This window comes from Hyaena hyaena, unplaced genomic scaffold, assembly GCF_003009895.1.
Source record: "Hyaena hyaena isolate Hyena2069 unplaced genomic scaffold, ASM300989v1 scaffold_18, whole genome shotgun sequence".
NCBI lineage: Eukaryota > Metazoa > Chordata > Mammalia > Carnivora > Hyaenidae > Hyaena > Hyaena hyaena.
Genome location: NW_024080649.1, coordinates 2,115,686 through 2,136,639, shown reverse-complemented (window position 1 = coordinate 2,136,639; position 20,954 = coordinate 2,115,686). Strand labels below are relative to the sequence as shown.

The 20,954-nt window shown below is 54.3% G+C and overlaps 2 protein-coding genes across 4 annotated transcripts in view; one reads left to right on the top strand and one right to left on the bottom strand.

Annotated features, from left to right (window-relative positions):
* The first annotated feature begins 913 nt into the window (after positions 1-913).
* Positions 914-14,398, top strand: SMPD3 (sphingomyelin phosphodiesterase 3). Its single transcript, XM_039221355.1, has 7 exons — positions 914-2,254; positions 6,424-6,499; positions 6,646-6,801; positions 8,384-8,473; positions 8,751-8,814; positions 10,726-10,888; positions 11,167-14,398. Exons 1-7 carry the CDS (start codon positions 941-943, stop codon positions 11,266-11,268), a joined length of 1,965 nt encoding a protein of 654 aa, XP_039077286.1. The 5' UTR covers positions 914-940; the 3' UTR covers positions 11,269-14,398.
* Positions 14,399-15,113: 715 nt separating this feature from the next.
* PRMT7 (protein arginine methyltransferase 7) overlaps positions 15,114-20,954 on the bottom strand; it is a 44,984-nt gene continuing 39,143 nt past the window's right edge. For 2 of the 3 annotated variants that reach the window (XM_039222736.1, XM_039222741.1), the window contains exons 14-18: positions 18,407-18,568; positions 17,216-17,290; positions 16,304-16,464; positions 15,497-15,602; positions 15,114-15,337 (exon numbers count right to left, since the gene is read on the bottom strand). In XM_039222736.1, coding sequence (XP_039078667.1) covers positions 15,161-15,337; positions 15,497-15,602; positions 16,304-16,464; positions 17,216-17,290; positions 18,407-18,568 — 681 coding nt within the window. In that variant the 3' untranslated portion in view covers positions 15,114-15,160. The remainder of the gene's footprint in view (positions 15,338-15,496; positions 15,603-16,303; positions 16,465-17,215; positions 17,291-18,406; positions 18,569-20,954) is intronic. The other variant, XM_039222750.1, reaches the window with a different exon arrangement.

Below are 20,954 nucleotides of genomic sequence, written 5' to 3'. Positions count from 1 at the left end.
ACTGGCTAGGATAGGGGCCGGGGATGGACTCATTTCTGCAACTGTGGCCCCTCAGCTGGGTCCTGGGGCTGCATCATTCTCGAAGTTGGTTAGGTCCGGGCAGTGCCTGGGTCCCGGTCAGGGAGGGATTTCTGCTGTGGGTCACCAGGGGTGGGAACGCAAGAGTGGTCTGCCTGATGCTGTGGTTGGGGGTCCAGGGAGAGCATGGGTGTGAGGATGGCCCTCCTCTCAGGGGTCTGCCAGCCACATTGCCCTCTGCCCTAGGACTCTCTGGCCCCTTATCTCTGCCATTTGCTCTCTCTCTGTTTGGGCCTGAAGGACACTCAATGACAAGTGGATGTGTTTGAGGCTCCTCTGAATCAGGGTCACCCCTCACTTGCTCCAAGCACACCCCTGGCTCCTGATGGGCTTCTGGCTGCTCAGGCCAGTGTCAGGCACAACCATCCTCTGGGACCCCCAGCCTGCCTCCCAAATGCCCACTGAGCTGGGGCCCTCCAAAATCCTGGGTCGGTTTTTAAGCAGTTACAAAATCAAGATGGTCAGTTAGAGGCGGTCATGTCCCCAAGCTGTTTGCTCCAAGAAAACCAAACACACACAGGCAAACAGAATGCTCCTTCTCGTGTTGGAGGAAGCAGGGCCAGGGTGAAGGGAGACAGTGGCCCCAGCTTCTGACCTGCTTCCCTAAGGTAGAATAAAAGCCCCCTTCCCTTCTGTCTCACAGGTTCTCCGGCAGGCCTTGGTGGCCCAGCATGGCCCACTGAGGTGAATCATGACCGGCTGGCCAACACTCATCACTGACCACTCAGAGACACATCTCACCAGGAGGTGACCCCTCCTCCAACAGACCCCCATCCCCCACTCGCCCACCCCTCCCAGGAAAGTGCCCGCGCCGCCACGGACACCATGTAGTAGGGCCGGCTGCGGCGCCCAGTGAGCTGCGATGGTTTTGTACACGGTCCCCTTTCCCAATAGCTGTCTGTCCGCCCTGCACGCCGTGTCCTGGGCCCTCATCTTCCCATGCTACTGGCTGCTGGACCGGCTCGTGGCCTCCTTCATACCCGTCGCCTGCCAGAAGCGCCAGCAGGCAGATGACCCGTGCTACCTCCAGCTGCTTTGCACCGTGCTCTTCGCGCCTGTCTATCTGGCCCTCCTGGTCGCCTCGCTGCCCTTCGCCTTTGTTGGGTTCCTCCTCTGGTCCCCACTGCAGTCTGCCCGCCGACCCTACATCTACTCCCGGCTGGAGGACAAGGGCCTGGCTGGTGGGGCGGCCCTGCTCAGTGAATGGAAGGGTGCAGGTCCTGGCAAAAGCTTCTGCTTTGCCACTGCCAACCTCTGCCTCCTCCCTGACTCGCTGGCCAGGCTCAACAATGTTTTTAACACCCAAGCGCGAGCCAAAGAGATCGGGCAGAGAATCCGCAATGGGGCCAGCCGGCCCCAGATCAAAATCTACATCGATTCGCCCACCAACACCTCCATCAGTGCGGCCAGCTTCAGCAGTCTGGTGTCACCGCAGGGCAGCGACGGCGTGGCCCGGGCCGTCCCTGGAAGCATTAAGAGGACAGCCTCTGTGGAATACAAGGGTGACAGCGGGCGTCCCCCCAGTGAGGAGGCTGCCAATGGCTCGGCTGCTGGGGACCCGGCCGAAGGCGGTAGCCTTGAGGACGCCTGCATTGTGCGCATAGGAGGCGAGGAGGGGGGCCGGCCCCCTGAAGCTGATGACTCTGCCCCTGGGGGCCAGGCCAGGAACGGGGCCAGTGGGGGCCCACGGGGCCAGACGCCCAACCACAGTCAGCGGGATGGGGACTCGGGGAGCCTGGGCAGCCCCTCGGCCTCCAGGGAGTCCCTGGTGAAGGTGCGGGATGGCAGCAGCGGGGAGCCCGGCTCCACCAACAGCAAGCTCCCCTACAAGGCCTCCGGGGTGAAGAAGGCAGCCGCGCGCAAGAGGCGCCACCCAGACGAGGCCTTTGACCACGAGGTCTCTGCTTTCTTCCCCGCCAACCTGGACTTCCTGTGCCTGCAGGAGGTGTTTGACAAGCGGGCAGCCTCCAAGTTGAAAGCCCAGCTGCATGGCTACTTCGAGTACATTCTGTATGACGTCGGGGTCTATGGCTGCCAAGGCTGCTGCAGCTTCAAGTGTCTCAACAGCGGCCTCTTCTTTGCCAGCCGCTACCCCATCATGGACGTGGCCTATCACTGTTACCCCAATGGGCGCGGCTCCGATGGCCTGGCCTCAAAAGGAGCGTTGTTTCTCAAGGTAGGAGGCTGTGCTTCTGCACAATGGCCGCACATCAGCCTGTCACAGAGCCACCGGGAAGGGCGGGCTGCAGCCAGGGGGTCCTCCTGGAGGGCTGGGGGTAGGCAAGGCCTTTCATGGAGCTGCACAGGGGGGCGTCCAGCTCAGGGACAAGGGTTGAGGGTCCAAGCACAGAAAGACCTGGCTGGGTCCTCTTGGGCAAGTTCCTCAATCTCTGAGCCCTCTCTCCCCATCTGTAAAGTGGGGGCAACCTAAGGCCCAGTCATAGGGTGGGGAGTGAGATTGAGGCCTGAAGGGTTCTTGTGGTGCTGGCGGTAAAGGTGGCTGGCAGTGACGGCAGGGATAAAGAGGGGGAGGCAGAGGCCCCTTTCCATTAAGGGGCAAATGCCTGTTCACTGAGGCCTGCAGCCTCACTGGCCCAGTGCCCCCTCCCTTCTGGCTGTCATGCAGCTGCCATGCCAGGCACCCTGCCCACCAGCCCAAGGCTTCACTTCCATAGTCACTAATTAAAGTGAATCATAATTATTTCTGCTAATTTGGATGCAATTGGAGGAGTTTTTAGATCATGGTAATTTGGTCATCATTACCCGTTATCTTCTACTGGGCCCGACATGCTCTGAGTGTTGACTTTTTGTTTCCTATGCAAAGGCCACTCTTGGTGTTTCCAGATTTTTCAGAAACAACATTTGGCCAATTGATACAGCACAGGACCCAGACCCCATTCCAGGGAGCTCAGTGGTTCTTATGTGACTCTTCAGGCCCAGAGATTGGGGTCCTTGACTCTCCATTCACAGAGGAAATCGAACAAACTCCTCTTACCTCCCCATTTTGGCATGTGGTTCATCAGTGTTCTGTTCCTTGGATATATTTTTGTCTCAGCAGCCGGACTGACTTTTTGGGGGAGGAGGGGATATATTGTCAAGTTCAGGGAGAGAGCCCACCCTCTTCCTCCCACCCCCCTACCACAGACACAGATGGTTCAGAGGTTAGGTGCTGCCCTTGGTGCTGCCCCCCAGCCCAAACACCCTCATCTCCCTCCTTGGTCTTGCCACCCCAACCACCATGCCCACCAGGGTCACAACAGTCTCCTTAGGACCGTCCCTCTGCTGTGGGCTCTCTTCTTACCTCTCTGGCAGTTCTTTCCAGACTCTTGGTCACCTGTCCAGACTGCTCCCTCCACTCCTTAGACTAAAACTAGTCTGCAGGTATGTTTGATTTGGTCCACACAATTAAAAAGTCTCCTGTGTCGGCCAGCCCTGAAAAATCAAGATATTCTGATAAAACCCAGTTTGCAACTTCTCTCCACCTCACAGATCCGGCAGCACCTGGCTGGGCCAGCTGCCTTCCTCCCAGCTCTCAGCCTAGGCTGAGGGTTGGCAGCCCCCACAGCAGAGTGACCCCACTTGGCTAGACCTCTTCATTTCCAAGTGCACACCATGACCAACCTGTGCACCTGCCCCCGGGAAGTCACTCCACAGACTCCATTTGCTGAGGGTTCTCAGGCTTGTCCCAACCCAGGTCTCTCCCCAGAGCCCCCAACTCTGTGTCCAGCTGCCCTCTGGACACAGTCCCTTATCATCTGCCTATCTCCATCGGCCAGGTTCCACCATCCCCGCCTTGACTCCTCCCTGTGCCCTGAGCCCTGAGCCCATCCTGGCTCCTAATTTCACTTTCTAAATACATCTGGGTCCACCCCACATCCCCAGCTGCACTACCAAGGCCCAGGCCACCATTCCTCTGCTTCTCTTTCCCCTCCCAACACCAACCTCCTCCTGTCCCAGGTCTGACTCCTGGTGCCTATGTCCTGCTGCCTCTGGGAGAAGCCCATCCTGCAGCAGGGCCCCTCCACCTGCCCTGGGCTCAGCTCCAGCACCCCACACCCCCAGGGCCTCCTCTTGTCCTGGCCCCGCCCTGGGTTGGCCACACCACCTGTGTGGCGCTTTCCTCAGCATAGCCGGCACAAGCCATATTTCCCTCCATAGGCTCCTCAGCCTTTGTCCCCAGCTGTCTCTCTAGTGAGACTGAAATTAAAGTGGGCTGGTTGAGCCCCCTACAAGGCAGACCCAGCTCATTTGTTGGTGAGAGCAGGCCTGTTTCTCCAGCCTGGAGGAGTGAAATAAATGAGGTTTCAGGTGACAGGCCATCCCCCAAGGGGCCAGAGAGCAGCAGTGCTGTGCCGTGGCTGCAGGTGGAAGCCAGTGCTCCCTCTATCTGTATCCACTCCCCTCCACCACCACCCATTTACTCTGTGGCATGGCTATACCTGAGGAAAGTGTGCTTGCCTGCTGCTGTCACACCCTGAAAAGGAACTAGAATCACTGTTGCCCCCCTTTGGGACAGCCTGATTCTAGGTGCCTTCTCTATTGACAGTCTTTGCCCACCAGGACTAACAGACACAACCTATCTGTGTGATTATTTGTTTTTGCAAGAGAAACACAAGCCTCTGCAACTCCCGAGGACTCACGCTGGAATCAATCAATCCAAGCACATAGTAAAGTGGCTGCTGGCAGTGCACGGGCTGATGGACAGTGGGAGGGGCTGGAAGGGGCTGAGGGAAGGGCAGTCATGGCCTCACACTATGTCTTCCCTCCCTCCGGCCCAGTATTCACAGGGGAGGGCCTCCCCTGTCCCTGCCCATGTCTCAGCACAGGCAGGTGACACCTAGTGCAGAGCAAGTGAGGGGTTGACATCAAATGGGTGAAAAGCCTGCCAAGTCACCAGGAGTTGAGAAAGCAGCAGAGAATAGGGTGAAGAACTGGGCGCAGGGCAGCAGACATCTGATAAGAACTTGCCTCAGCTGACAGTCTTCATGCCCCCAAGCCAATTCTGGTATAATTTTAGTTTAACCTTCGTAACTGTTGTAAAGCCCTGACAAGGCAGTGTCCAGGAAGCACTAACCACTAGTGCTCACAGTCTATTATTATTATATTATTATTATTATTATTGAGGGGGAACAGACTCACGGCCTGGGGAACACAGGGAGCAAGAGCGCCATCGTGTGGTCTTTGGAGGCACTGTGGTTTTAAACTGTGTTGTGTTTTTGCAACACAGCGCATCAATGCTGTGTGATTTCCCAAGACCTTCCAGGGGTGGTGGTACTGAAAAGCTGAGGTTTGGGTCTGAAATATGTGCAAGAAGTGAATGGTGGACATACGAGTTTATAAACAGCCCCAAATCCAGGCTGTATAGCCCATTACCAAGTAACCAGATGTTCATCTCCCCGGGGAGCTGGGAAAGGAGAGATGTGCATCCATCCAGGCTGGGAAAGGAGATGAAGAGCTGTAGGAAGCTAAGGATGCTTAATGATGTGAAAACCCATTGGGAGGAGAATAATGCCAACCTGACTTTGGCAGCAGAAAGAAAGATGGAAGCTCCCCAGCCTGAGTGGAGGGCGTGTGATGTGGCGGTGGTGGCAGCGGTGAGTCCAAGCCATTCTTAGCTGGAGGATGGGCAAGGTCATGTTCAGGCAGATGTATGCCTCGTACCCCAGACTGGCCTCTATAGTTACCTTCCTTGGAGAGTTCCCAGGGTCCAGAATCTCATCTTCATACAAAACCCATTCTGGAATGGATTAAAGAAGTTTGGGGAAGACTGCTGAGGCTCAGGTAGGAGGAAAGCCCAGCGAGAAAGAGGGGGAACCAACCAGAGGCCTCTGGCGAAAGACACCCACAGATGACCCAAGGGAGGATGCCTGGTGGGGGAGGGGTAATCTATTGCAGCCTCCAGCCACTTGCCATGGACAGAGGGCCTGGGAGAGCAGCTGGCTGGGCAGCCTCCCTTCCTTATGTCCACAACCACAGCCCTGACAAGGGCTCAGGCTTGTATCAGGGTCACCACTGGGGGCTGTTTCAGGTTGTCTGTGATGTCATTACACCAGCCTGTGGAGAAAGCCCACCAGGGACATCTGTACTTGGGCAGAGAGTTGTGTTGGAGGCCCTGGCCCCACTCCACCCCCTGGGGACTCTTATCTCCAATGAAGGAGGTGAACAGGAGGCAAAGACCAAGGTCTAGGGAGAGTGCAGCATGAAGAAGCTCCGTAAGCATGACATGGCATGTTCCTATCTGGGCCCAGGTTTAGCCAGGAGCTGACAGAGATGGGCTTGTACTCAAGAGTAGTCATGACTAGTAAGCTTCATCATCAATACCTCGCCTTCCACCACCCCCAACAGGTGCAGGTGGGAAGCACACCTCAGGACCAAAGAATCGTCGGGTACATCTCCTGCACACACCTGCATGCTCTGCCAGGTAGGGTCTGGTGGCCCATGCTTTCCAGGGGGTGGGAATCTGCCCCTCCCCACTCCACCCCCCACCGCAGGCTGGGATTGATGCCGGGGCCTGGCTGGGGTCTGACTGCAGCTCTGCCATCTGGTCTCTATGGTTCTGCCCCACAGAGGACAGTGCCATCCGGTGTGAGCAGCTGGACCTGCTTCAGGACTGGCTGGCTGATTTCCGAAAATCTACCTCCTCGTCCAGCACAGCCAACCCCGAGGAGCTGGTGGCGTTTGATGTCGTCTGCGGAGATTTTAACTTTGACAACTGCTCCTCTGGTGAGGTGGTGGTCCTCCCCAATCGGGTGGGCTACTGGGGGTGGGGGTGGCACGGGCTCCAGTCACACTGGGAAGGATTGGGTTCCGCAGCCTGAAGAATCTCCTGCTCCTTGTGAGCATGTGGGTGGGATATTAGCAAGACTGTGATTTCTGTGCCCCCTAGAAGTCCTAAAATGAGAAGAGCCCACGCTCTGCCTAGAAAGCTCAGAGGCCTCCTTGCTGGAGACAAAGAGGTACCCTAAAAATGAACCTCTGGTGGAGAAGGCTTGGGGCCTCTGAAACTCAAGACTGTGGGCAAGCTAGCTAACACTACCCACCAAATTGTTACTTGTCTCCTGCTTTGTACCAGGCATTCTAACAGCTGTTTGTGGGTTGGCTGTTTCATTTAAATCTCATAATGGCCCTAAGAGTAAGCACAGTATTTATCTACATGGTGTGGAAGAGTAAGCTGAGACCCAGATAGGCTGAGTAACTAGTCCCAGGTCACAGAGCCAGGAAGTGGTGGAACTGGGATTTGAACCCTGGCAATTATGTCTTTACCCATTAGGCTAAAAGACTAAAAATTCATCATGGGTAAACTTTTAAATAATTGTCTTAAATAACTAATCTGGTGATCACACTGATCCCAGGGACCTCCTGGGAGTTTATGCAGCTCTCAGCTTCCCTTGGCCCAAGGACCTAATGTGTTGAACCCTCCTCCGCACCAGCCCACTGGCTCTTGGGCTCCTTCCATGCCAGCCCCAGCCCCAGGAGAAACTACAGATGAGTGAGTGACACGGGGTCTGTGAGCTGAGGCTTAGCCCTCAGTGAAGGCTGGAGACCTAACAGTCCTACCTGGAGGGTGGTACCCTCACTTGGTGGTAGCTGCTTCTATCTGTTCATGACCAGGAAAGCAACCCTTGACAACGGTGGCAACTCTGGAGTGGGTGGAGAGACCAGTGCCTACCATGGAACACACAGCCCCTCAATGGTAGCCCTGTGGTCCCCTCAAAGATACATGCCTGATACCAGCTCCAAATGCTGGGTGCTCCTGTGATCCTCCTGAGTCAGGGTACGGATGTGGTACACACAGGAAAAGGCTGTCAGAGGCAGTCCCACCCAGTCAGGTCCCACTGGTGCCTGTCCTTCCTCCCAATGGGTCTCAGAAAGGCCCTCTGGCTCCATGGGTTGGCAAGACAAACTGGAATCCAGGGTGGATCGCCTCCCTCTCTAAGCCCTGTAGGGTCACTCCACCCAACCTGGGCATCCAGGTCTGTGAAGGGCAGGGGTCCCTGCCAGGTCAGCATGAGCCAGCCCCCACAGGGTTTCCCACCAGATCTAGGAAGGCCTCAAGATCACTGTCTCCTGGGGCCCCAGAGGGGCAGTGACCACTGTCCTCAGAAGGAAAGCTCCCCGCCCGGGGAGGGGGGGGGCATTCTCAAGACACAGAAAAACAGTGACAAATGAACCACAAGCTCATCTGGGACCAAAGACCCCACGCAGAGGCAATTACCTGAGGAACTGACTAGAACCGAAAGCAGGCAGCTCTCCAGGACAGATACCCTGCACTCCACAGCATTCTCTTCTCTCCTTCCGTGCACAGACGACAAGCTGGAGCAGCAGCACTCCCTGTTTACACACTACAAGGACCCCTGCCGCCTGGGACCCGGAGAGGAGAAGTCGTGGGCCATCGGTGTGCTGGGGCTGGGGGCAGGGATGGGAGCCTCGAGGGGGAATGGGGTGGGGGGCGGGCACTACAAGGCCTGAGCCCACCCTGCTGAGACCGGACAGTGAACCAAGGCTGGGCCCCCCACAGGCTTCCCGGAGAGACTTCAGGACCTGTCCCCAAGACCTCTCTGCAAGGGGCAGGGGCAGAAGCCCTCACCCACACCTCCTGCCCCCAAAGGCAGCCCTCCTGGAGGCTGGCTGGGCCCTGCCCACAGTGACCACTCTTGCCTCCTTGTTCCTAGGTACCATGCTGGACATAGACAACCTCTACGATGAGGACGTGTGCACCCCTGACAACCTGCAAAAGTAAGCAGCCAGCATCCATGCTACCGCAGTTGTGCAGGGGTGGGTGGATCGCAGGGCTGGAATGAGCACTGAGCCCTGACTCTGGTGTGAAGAGATGGGCTGTGCAGGGCAGACTAGAGAACACGGTTCCATGGGAAGGAAGCCTCTGAGAGCCTCAGGGACTAAAGCTGGGACTGGGTGGAGACCAGGCCACCCTCATGCCCCAGGGGCTGGCCTGACTGAGGAGAAGCCTTCAACTAGGAGGAGGGTCTAGAGGTGGCACTTCTTGCATTAGCACCAGAATCCGGGCTCATTTTACAAGCGCGTTGCCAGCCGTGAGCCACAGCCTGCCTGGAGGCACAGGGAGAGGGACCAGAATCTCTCAAGGTGAGGCCAAGGGCTTCTTAGACCCCTGCGGAAGAGCTATGGGGTTGGCGTCCGTTGCAGGGAGCCTTGGTAGCCACCAATCAGGCAAATAAAAACAGGAGCAGAGCTAACACTAACTAGTCATTTTCAAAGCGCAGACAGTTCCATCCCAGCCAAACTTCATACTTGAACCTGATGAGAATTCCATAAAGGGACCATTTGAGAGACCAGCAGCAGAACCAATTTGTAACTCACAGCCCGAGACTGCACAGAGCCATGGCAATGGCTCCTCATAGCTAATTTAAGCCAATTAATTAGATTATAGACTAAATTTGAAACATCATCCTATGCTGAGAAAATTATCTTTTTATGAGATGATTAAAAAATGACTATCAGTAACTCTTAGATCATTGATGCTTGAATTAATTACCAAAGGCAAAGGACAGTAATGGATTATATTTCTGAGATGTAGTGATGTTCTGCATGTCATTAGTGTATTTATCTCAGGGCTGATAAAGGCCTTGTAGAAACCCATGTTTGCTAGCTGAGCCTGTCCAGGCGCCCCTCCCATCTGTCCAGGGTCCATCAGCCTCTGCACGTCTCTCATAAAGGCTGTTTCCAACCAGCACTCAGGCTCCAAGGAAACCTGGCAGAAAGGAAACGACAGACAGGAAGTCAAAAGGCCTGGATTCAGGTTGTTAACACCCAACCTGAGTCCCTTGCACATCCTGTAGAGAATCCTGACCCACATTTCAGTACCCACATGTTTCCTTCCTTTAAGAAATGGTATGGCAGCCACATTCCACATTGTTTTTTTTTGTTTGTTTTGTTTTTTAATGTAATCTCTACACCCAACATGGGGGTCGTACTTATGACTTCAAGATCAAGAGTCACCATGCTTTTCCTACTGAACAAATCAGGTGCCCCCAAAATTGTTCCTTTCTTGGCATGCCTGGTCCCCAGAGCATCCCAGGGCCCAAAGCAATCCTCCTTGTGTCAGAGGACAGTTCAGGGGTTTGGTGGCACAGCTGCTCAGAGAAAGACCAACACAAGAGTCCAGGCCCAGGAGAAGGCCCGGGTGCTCGGCTGGCTCCCCCACCCCTGCCCACCTGAAACAATGGTCACTCCCTCAGGGGGGTCTGAGGACTTCAGGAGAGAAGGGTCTCTGAGGTTCACTGCAAAGACCCTTTCCCAAAACAGCCCCCTTACCGGCTCTAAGCAAAGCCCTTTCTGCAGAGGGGATGAGCACTTCTGTCCCCAGTTTGGCACTGCAGGCTCTGGATGGTGCGATGTCCAAACTTCAGCCACAGCCAAGCTCAAGGTGGACAGGGACAGAGTCTGGAGTGGCATGGCTCAGTCAGGAACGCACCGGTTCACACTGAGTGTCTTTCCACCCTAGTCCTTTTTTTTGGGTCCAAAGGGAAAATAGATCTTATACACAGTGTTTGGTCTGACTTGCTTCTCTCTCACTTAGGGACTAGAATGTGGCTCCACACTCAGGATCTGGGTTCTGGAGAACGGCGTAGGGGCTCACCTTACTTCCTGTCCTTCCTGTCTGTTGAGCAGGGTCTTGGAGACTGAGGAAGGCCGCAGGGAGTACCTGGCCTTCCCGACCAGCAAAAGCCCTGGGGCAGGCCAGAAGGGGCGCAAGGACCTGCTGAAGGGCAACGGCAGGCGCATCGACTACATGCTGTACGCAGAGGAGGGGCTGTGCCCGGACTGGAAGGCTGTGAGTCTGGGGCGGGGCAGGCCAGGCCATGCCAGTCCTGTAGTTAGGGGATCCCGTGCCCTGCACCCCTCAGCGTCACTGAACTCTCCTGAAAACGAGATCTGTCAGTCCCAGAGTCGTTGGGGCCCATGGGATGCTCCCACCCCTCTGCCTCCAGGAAGATCCTGGCCAGCCCCAGCCCCAGCCCCAGCCTCTGCCCAGAAGCCCCACCCCTGCCCTCCAGGCCCCTCCTTTGTAGAATGCCCCCTGGATCTAATAGGACTGCTTCTTCCCAACAGGAGGTGGAAGAATTCAGTTTTATCACCCAGCTGTCTGGCCTGACCGACCATCTCCCAGTGGCCATGAGGCTAATGGTGTCTGCGGGGGAGGAGGAGGCATAGACCAGCCACGTCATTCAGAGAAGTGGGGCCTCTGCCAACCCTTTGAGCCGCAGCACCTCTCTGGCCATGTACCCTCCAGCGAGCACCAGCGGTGCTGGGGTAGGAGGGCAGTGACCCGGGTGGAGCCTTGGTTAGTCCCAGGTGAGCTGGAACCAGCGCTGCCCTGCACCTCTGGGCACTCATGGTGGACAGAGGGGTCAGGACGGCCTTGGGAGCCACAGCTTCCCAACAGTGCCATTCTTTCAAAACGTGATTTTCTACAAATCTACAGCACAACCTAGTTTATAACCCGGGGGTTAGTATGAGGACCGGGTTTCTGTACTCTTTGTATCTCTTCTCAAGCTTCGTCCAGGGTTCATTATTTTTGTCTGCTGCCACGTTGTCTCGCATGCCTGCACCCTCGCATGCACGCTGCCTGCATGTCACGTGCCACACCGTAGCCACACAGACCCCTCACTCGGGCCTCACCCAAGGCCAAACTCCAAACACAATCAGAACCAGCCAAAGAAGCATTCCTGGGCACAGGGCCGCCAGCTCCCGCCTCTAGCCTGGACGGCTAATCAGCAGGGACCATGAGAGCCATGTCCAGTTACCAGCAAGCCTGGGCTATTCCGAGGGTCTTGCATTCAAGGGCGATTACATTTTAAAAAGAACAACAGAAAAAGTTAAGAAAACAACCCTTCACTTTAGAGGGTCTGTGGTAGACGGTGAGGGAGAATGCTGCTCGGGTTCCCCTTCTCCCAGCCAATCAGGGCCCCAGAGGCTCCCCTGAGAGACTTCAAAGCGGGTGAAAGGAATCTGAGGAGAGAGCATCGCTTTTTTATCGGAAGGGGAACTCATGACATAAAGGGGTCAGGCGGCTTCAGGTTTTCCAAATGATAGACTTCTAGCTTCTCTTCTGTCAAAACCAACACATCCCCTTCTCTCTGCCTTTCCCATTTCCCTTCTGGACACCTCTCTGGTTTGGGACCAATCTTTCCCTGGCTGAGCTCAGGAACTGTCTGCCTGCCTCTGGGAAGGGCTGCAGCTCTGCCCTCCCAACCCCATCCTCAAAAGCGACCCGGGGCCCTGGATGAAGGGACAGGAAGCCAAGGTGCAGAATGGCATGTCCCCTCACCATCACCCGTGTGTAGACTGGGGGGTGAAGGCCAGGGGCCACTGCATGCCTGGGGCACAGAGTGGTACTGGTTGGCATCCAGGCCCACAGACGCCCACTCTGCTGGCCCTGGGCACCTGGGCAGGGCACGGCAGGGCCTCCAGGTGAGGTCCACAGCTCCCCACTCCACGGCAGCTCTGCCTCTGCCCACCTGCCTTTTTAAACATACCCGGGGATGCTCCCCAGTCACGCAAGGGAGAGCTGTGTCTGTTTTCCTGTGCAAGGACCCTCCAACTCGGACTGTTCTTGACAACCCCCCCACTGGTCTCCCCTCCTTGAAGTGCCCTGACCTTGTGCCCACCTGGCTCAGCCAGCTCTGCCTATCAAGGCTGGGGAGTGCACCAGGACCCTTATGTAAGAAGCTTCCTGGTGCCGGTGCGCTGACGCTGTGCCTTGTCACCCACTTGAGCTGCAAGAGGGACCAAGATGGGGCCAAGGAGCCAGCCAGAGGCAGGCCCTGTGCTGGGGGAAGATTCTCCTGAGAACCATACACACAGGGACGCTGGTTTGTCTGGGGCAGTGGACTGAGGGCTTCATTGCCAGGAGCATTCATTGACCAAGCCCCCAGCCCCACCCTGAGTCCAGAGCCAGGAGGGGCTGCTCACCACTGAAGGCACAACCCCACCTGGGCTCTCTGCTGTGCCTCTCCAAGGGCCTGGCCTTCAGGGTCTGGGCTAAGCCAAATGGGGCCCCCACTCCCAGGAGCAGCCAGGAATCTCTGTTCACAAAGGTAGGGCCCAACTGAACACACTCGACGCCTGGATGGCTGAGACTGAGCCAAGGCCCCAGGCGTCAAGTCGGCTGTGTGTCCAGGGGAACAGCGGGGACAAAGGCCAGGATTCCTGAAGGAGAGAAATCTGGCCCGGCCTGCATCCCTCTGAGGAGCCACCCCCCTCCCAGGGCAGCTCTCCAGGAGCCACAGCACAGGGGTACATGCTTCTCTCCCTACTCACGGGGCGGCCTTAGGCAAGTCATACCTCCCTGTGCCTCGGTCATCTCCTGTCCTAACAAGGTCGCCTCTGCCCAGCCTGGCCCTGGTATGTGGAGCCGGACCAGCCTGTGCCCCAACTCCCCTCGCACTTCCCTCTGGCGCAGCTTCAGCATTGAGGCCGCCACTGCCCAACCACACATTTCATCAAGGCTGTGGACTCCTAGGGCCATGCACAAGCCAGACTTTTCCATTTTGATTTTTTAAAAAGGAAGAAACCACCACCAGAATCTCAGATTCTGTGGCATCTAGGCCTAGGAGGGGTGGACACAGGGGTCACTCAAATCCCCGACCAAGGCCCCCAGGCCCGCCCCAGGCCCAGCCTCCTCCAGAGAAGCCAGGAGGCAGGGGTCAGCTCTAGAAGGAAATAGTCATTTCCATTTGTCCAAACCACCTTGAGTTTTAAGTATGAATATTAATCTTGATGCTTTTTAACTATTGTATTAACTTGCTGAGATTTAGAAATACTGTTTTAAAAAACAATTTTTTAATTTCTGTATTTTTTTCTGTATTGTATCCTCATGGGACATTAGGGGTTTTATATGGTAAGCACACCTACGGTTTTGGTAAAATTATTATCAAATATATATCCAGACGATTCTTCCCTAGAAGAAAAACAATCTTTACACCTGATAAAATATTTTGAAAAGAGAGGTCTTTTCCCCCTATACTGGTGCTGAACAGAAAGATGGATAACAAGGATAAAATAAAACTGTGAGGCTCAAGGCTGGTGTTTCCTTATTTGAGCGACAAGCTGGGGCCAGGCTGTGGGGGGCCCACCTTTCCTGCCGCGTCCCCAACAGGATGGGAATCGGCCAAGTCTGCCCTGAACTGCCAGAAAACTGGGTCCTACCTGGGTTCCTACTGTTGCCCTGTTCCCTCTGGAAGTGGGAGGAAACAGTGAAGGACACCTTAAGTGTGGGGAGAAGTATGGCTGGGGCCTCCTCAGGATTCTACAGCCTTCCCTAGCAAAGCAAGGCCCAGGCTGGGGGGGTGGGGGGTGGCTGTATGGGACCCACCTGCCCCAGACTTCCAAGGTGGAATGGGGGCACACAGGAAAAGACTTTACCTCCTGGCTCCTCCTCCTGATAGCTGGTTTCCTGGTCTGCATCTCAGCAACTGCTGTGAGACAGCCTGTTCTCTGTCCTCTGAACAGCAGCCTGAAACCAGGTGTCCGGTCCTGGGTACCTGGTGATGCTACGACACCAACGGCAGATGCTTATGGATGTGCCCTGGTAACATTACCCGACACATGAAAAGGACGGCCCTGCCAGGGTGTTTCAGGCCCAGGACTGAGCCACAAGTCAGCATCTCTACCCCAGAAGCCCCTCCTGGGTGGAATCAGGCAGGAGGGGCCCGGAGGTTTCCTAGTAGAGGCCAGTGGCTCGCACAGGGGCCGCACACCCACCACAGCACTGCACAGCTGAGAGCAGCACACAACCTGCCCAGCCCAGCCGGCTCCCAGGAGGGGAGAGGGACATGCCACACTAGAGCTTTCTGAGCATTTCAGAACCATGGCAGGGGTCTCTCTGGCAACCTCCTTGACTCCAAATTCAGTCAGCAGCTTATGCCGCCCACCACACCCGAAACAAGGAACTGGCAGAGCAAAAACAAAAAGGGAAGAGCGCTCTGAGCCCGGAGGCCAAGCTGGGCCCTGAAAAGAGAAGCACCTTCACCTTCCTTCCCAGAAAGCCACGCCACTCAGAGCCCAGAGCCCTCAGGCCACTTTATTTCTCAACAGGTAAGGGTCAGCGCCCATCATCCTGGGTGTCTGAGAGCGAGAAATCCATGGTAATGTCTCCAGTGTGGGGGTGGAACTCCACAGTGTAACTGACAGTCTGAGGGCTGCCCAGAGGCGCTCTGGGGTCCGTCATGGTGAAGAAGTACACGGCCTGCTTGCAGTGGGGGTTCCAGCAACAGTCCCCCTGTAAAAGCAGCAAGAAGACAGTGAGGGCTACTGGCACCCAAGCCCCCTCCTGGCTAGCCTCCAGCCCAGTCAGGACCAGGTAACCTGGGGACACCGAGGAGTTACAATCCAGCTACCTTGTAACCAGCTCTCAGGGCGGGCCTGCTCTGGGACTCACGTGCACTACCTTGTCCTCTGCAGACTTCAGGAGGCCAGTGCTGACAGTGCTGTCCGGGGTCAGGTGGTATTCCATCCACAGGACGGCCCCATGGCTCCTCCCAGGCCTGGCGGTGGGGATGTTGGGCCACACAGAAACAGCCACACAAGAGTTGGGCAGGCACAGCCACGGCTCCCCACTGCTTTCCAGAAACCTCTGATCTTTCTTGCCTGCTCAATCAGGAGGCTGCTAACATTCCACCTGACTAAATGCCACTTGGTAAAATGCTGAGCAAGAACCACAACCCAGAGCCCTACCTGCTCCCTGCAACCTGGCCAAGCACTTAGAGGAACCATGGGACAGGCGTTTTTCCTCAGGGAAGCAGCAGCTCCTCCCGGGGAAGGGAGCTGGAGCTGGATGGCCTGACTGTGCCTCACAATGAGTAGCCCTTACCAATTCCTAACCTGCTTTAATTCCCAGCAGGGTTCAGGAAAATGGCCCAATGGGTAACCATAGCAACAAAAATCACTTTTCTCTATGGCTGTGATCCATCCTGACACTTAGCTCAAAGAGAGCTGCAGATGTGGGGAGATGTGCAAAGCCTACTCTGGCTCTCCCTCTCCACCTGTACACACCCAGAGGCTGTGGGGACTCACTATACACTCAGGGCCACTTTGGACCAGGAAGGACAAGGCCCAGAAAAGTAGACCATCCCACCCACATGAAAGTGGCTCAAGTAAGTGCTTAGTCACCCGGGCAGTAACTAGACAGAAAGCAACGCCCACCCCTCTCTCCCCCAACTTGCTGCACCCTGCAACCTGTTCATACCTCCTCAGCTCAATGGAGCCCTCAGCACAGACTGGGCGTGGGGGTACTGGCTGCCGAAAATCAAAGGTCAGGATCTGCTGGGGCTCGGATAGACGGCGGCATGGATACTCCCACAGCGGATGGGGTTCAGCCTCCTTGCTCTCCCTGAAGTCCAGGGCACGCTGAGAAGGGAAGGGGAGGTGGCAGTGTGCAGAGACAGAGCCAGTGGACTAGGGGATAGGGGCTTATGTCCAGTCTCCAAGGTCTACACCAGTGGTCCTTCACCTCCTTGGTCCAGGTCCCTCAGCGTAACTGCCACAGTCAGATGGGGCAGTAGGTCCTCAGAGGAAGACCACACGCACCTGGATCAAACCAGCTGCCTTCTCCATTACCAGGTGCCATGTACAAGTGCCTTTTTAGCAAGTTCCCTCACCTGAGCCTCATCCCTTTTTAAAATGGGATGACACTGCCTGCCTCATGAGCTACTCTGAGGACCAAATGTCAACACTGGTAAAAACATCTGGCACTTGGACACTTGCCCATTCAGTGACCTTTACTGAGCACTGCAGCTGTCAGATCACTCCTACATGAGGCTCCCAGTCTAGAGGGAGACAAGGAATCACAGTGCCTGGGGACATCAGTGTCCGGCTGAGAATAGGGTTGGGCAGGAAAGTTGACCCACAGGTAATCTCTGAGCTGCTGCCTCAAGGTCAAACAGGAGTTGGTGCAAAGAATGTACAAACCCAAGGAGTGAGACGGTACAGGGCACAGCCCAAGTGGCAGAGGTGATGGCTGGGGTAACATATGGGACCAGACTCAGGATCAATAGGTTCACCTGCACAGTGTAAAGGAAGGCCAAGTGGGAGGGGTAGGAAGCTATGCATATGGAGTGGGTGGGTGGGACACTACAGGTAGGAACTGTGCCCTACCTACCTTAATCATGTCATCCATGATGTGCACGTCAAAGCCTTCGCAGTCACCACAGGGACTCCGGATCCGCCATAGGTCCTGTGAGGAAGGCACAGCCCTGTTGACACCCAGTTGGGGGTGGACGTCACAGGTTCTGTATGACAGCACACAGACATCCACACCCACCCAGAGACGTGAAACCGTGGTGACAAGAACAAGAAGGGTCAGTGAGGTCAGGCTGGCCGGGGGGACAGTCCCAAACCTGAGGCGCCCTTTGCTGCTCCGACACACTTGGAAGAGACCCCCATGGTTAAAAGGGCTCAGAGATACCAAGGGTCCAGGAAGGTCATTGAAATCTGCCAAGTATCACATGACCAAGTTCTCTCCTACAGGGAACAATCAACCAGAGCCACCAGGATGGGGTTTCTTTGGGAAGAAATGTGTAAACCAGTTCCTGAGGCTCTGTGCCTGCCTATAAACGGAATGTGAGGACACTGGGAGGGAGGGGACCAGAAGTGCATTCAGGCTGGCCAATTTTGTGTCCCGTTTCTTGGATATATGCCTGGGAATGAGCGTCATTCCCACACTCCCTCCTGGGCATGAAAGCCAGAACTCCTATGAAAATCTCACCATGTAAATAAACAACACAGAAGAAATGCCCAGAAAATCAGTGATGGAGCCACTAAGCTACCAATGGGTAAAGCTGTTCTTATCAAAGAAAGATCAAATGAGGTTCACTCTACTTCTCAGGTTGAAAGCATTTCAAAATCGTTTTAAGAAGAAACGCCTTTCCCAAAATGACTTTGTGACTGGTTCTGCTTTGATGAGAAAACTAAAATGAAGCTTTTCAATTTTTTCTTGCATAAAGAAGCTGACTTTCCATCTCAAAATGCTTTTAACAACTGGAGCGTCAGCTCTTAAGAACAGAGTGAGCTGCACAGCATGTCTTCTGGAACTCTTCATTTATGTTTTTTTAATTATTCTGATAAGGGATAATTGTAAAATGACAACACACAGCCATTTCCATTTCACATGCCAAATTACCGCATTTGCACAAAGGCAAGCCTCCTCCATTAAACCCTGCAATGTGCTGATAGAGAAAAGCAGAGGCCCCTATCATCAAGACTCAAACACTGCTCTACCTGCACCCAAGGTCTCTGCAAGAAAACAAGGACCCCCACCCCCAGCCCCTTCTGCAACTTCTGCAGGGCCTACCCTGAACTCCACAACCACAGCGTGCAGCGAGGCAGTCTGGGGCATCACCACAGCACCAGGCCCCAGATGCTGGTCCACAGCAGTCCGCACATACCAGAAGTATAGGTTGTGCCACGGCAGCAGGCTGGTAGTGAAGAATGGTTCACCCAGGAGGAGAGAGATCTGGCAATCAGAGCGAGAAGGGGGGCCAAGATGTTAGAACGATTCAGCTAAAGAGTGAAGGACAGGTCACAAGGTTCATGGGAAACATGGAAATAAAAGGGTATTCATTCCCTCAATCAACCAATAAACCTACCAGGTCTGCACCTGCCCTGAAGACACAAAGACGAGGAGCAGACACAAGCCTGTCCTCAGGAGTGCGAGTAGAAGAAGGAACAGACAAGGCTGGGGCTATCCTTGTACAGTGTGGTTTGACAGAGGTGACATGTGGAGAGACCCCAGGGCTGGGCCAAAAGAGACGGTCATCAAGGGAAGGGCCAGTGTAGATGACATCTTCCTGAATGGCATCCTCCGAGTATATCCCACTCAAAGCCTACCAGGACAAACTGTTAGCAGTGCTCCTCTAGCACTCTTCCCCACTAGGTTCTGAGCACCACAGAAGCGGGGACATAGCAGCACAGTATCCCCAGCACTTTGCAAAGTGCCGGGCCCAGAGGAGATAGTCAGTATGTGTTTGTTGAGTAAAGGAACACATGTATGAATAGGAAAAGCAAAGGACTGGGGATTCTAGCAGAGGGATGCAAGGGTAAAAGCATGAGTGTGAGAGCAAGGCCCATCAAGAGCCTGTCACATGTGTATGCAGGGTAGGATGGTAAAGGGTGAGGCCACAGCAGTGGAAAGGAGCCAGGTTGCCCAAAGGCAGCTAATGACAGGTCAAGGAGGATGGATTCCTTCCTAATGGTAAAAGAGGGTTTCTAAAAGCTTTAATCAAGGGTTCAAAATGAGAAGGAATGTGTCTTGTATTTTATTTATTAAAAAAAATTTTTTTTAATGTTTTTATTTATTTTTGAGAGATGGCAAGTGAGTAGAGGAGGAGCAGAGAGAGAGACACACAGAATATGAAGCAGGTTCCAGGCTCTGAGCTGTCAGCAGAGCCTGACACAGGGCTCGAACCCACAAACCTGAAAATCATGACCTGAGCCAAAGTTGGCAGCTCAACTAACTGAGCCACCCAGGTGCCCCAGAAGGAATGTGTTTTAGAAAGAGCTCTCTGATGACTGTGAAGCATATGGAGACACCACCCACAGGGACTTGGGTGAGTGCTGCAGTGGTCCAGGCAAGGAGCAGGGAGTATACAAAAGGAAGGACTGAGAGACACAACAGATGCAGGGGACACAGGGCACCCAGGGCTGGGCCCAAGCAGATGGACATCAAGGGAGGGGCCGTTCTGAGATGCCATCTGGGTATCCGGCTGAGATAAAGATGGAGAAGGAAACACCAAAGACAGAAGAGAGTTGGTCCTGAGCACTCCCTGCCCTGCAACATCAGAACAAGGCAAGAATGCCTGCTCTCACACCTTCTATTCACCACTCTAGTTACCTAGAGTCTAGCCAGTGGACCATTAAAAGTGGCTTATAGAAGTGGAGTAACTCTTTTAACGTTTGTTTCTGAGAGACAGAAAGCAAGCTGGGGAGGGGCAGAAAGAAAGGGAGACACAGAATCCAAAGCAGGCTCCAGCCTCCTAGCTATCAGCATAGAGCCCAACATAGGGGGCTTGAACTCGCAAACTGTGAGATCATGACCTGAGCCGAAGTCAGACGCTTGACTGACTCAGCCACCCAGGCTCCCCAGAACTGGAATAACTTTTTAATCCTCATCTATGCAGGGGGGAAAAAAAGTGCAACCTGTACTGAGTGTTCATGGCAGCATCATTCACAGCAACAAAAAGCAGAAATAACCCAAGTGTCCACAACTGATGAACAGATAAACAAAAGGTGGCCTATCCATGAAATGAAATGTTATTTAACAGTAAAAAGAAATGTAGTACTGATTTATGCTCCATGGTGGATGAACCTTGAAAGAAACCAGTCACAAACAGACCACACATATCCCATGGTTCCATTTTTATTGTATGTCCAGAGTTGACAAATTCATAAACAAAAAGTAGACTATTGGTTCCCTAGAGGCTGGCAGGACTGGGAGCAGATGGGAAGTTGACTGCTAATAGGCACAGGCTTCATTTTAGGTGATAAAAATGTTCTAAAATTGACTGTGGTGATGATTGTATAACTTTATGAATATACTAAATCATGGAATTTCACACTTTAAGTGGGTGAACTGTATGTGAATTATATATCAAAAAAACTCTTCTTAAAAAAAGGCACGGGGGAAAATGGGCAAATGAGTGATTTCAGCAAGTTAGACAGGGAGCACAGGAAAGGTATTCAACATCAGTGGTTACCAGACAAAATACAAATTAAAACTATGAGATATTACTACACACCCACCAAAATGAATGTAATTAAAAAAGACAGACAATACCAAGTGTTGGTAAAGATACAGAGAAACTGGAACCTTCATATGTAATGGGGATGTAAAATGGTATGGC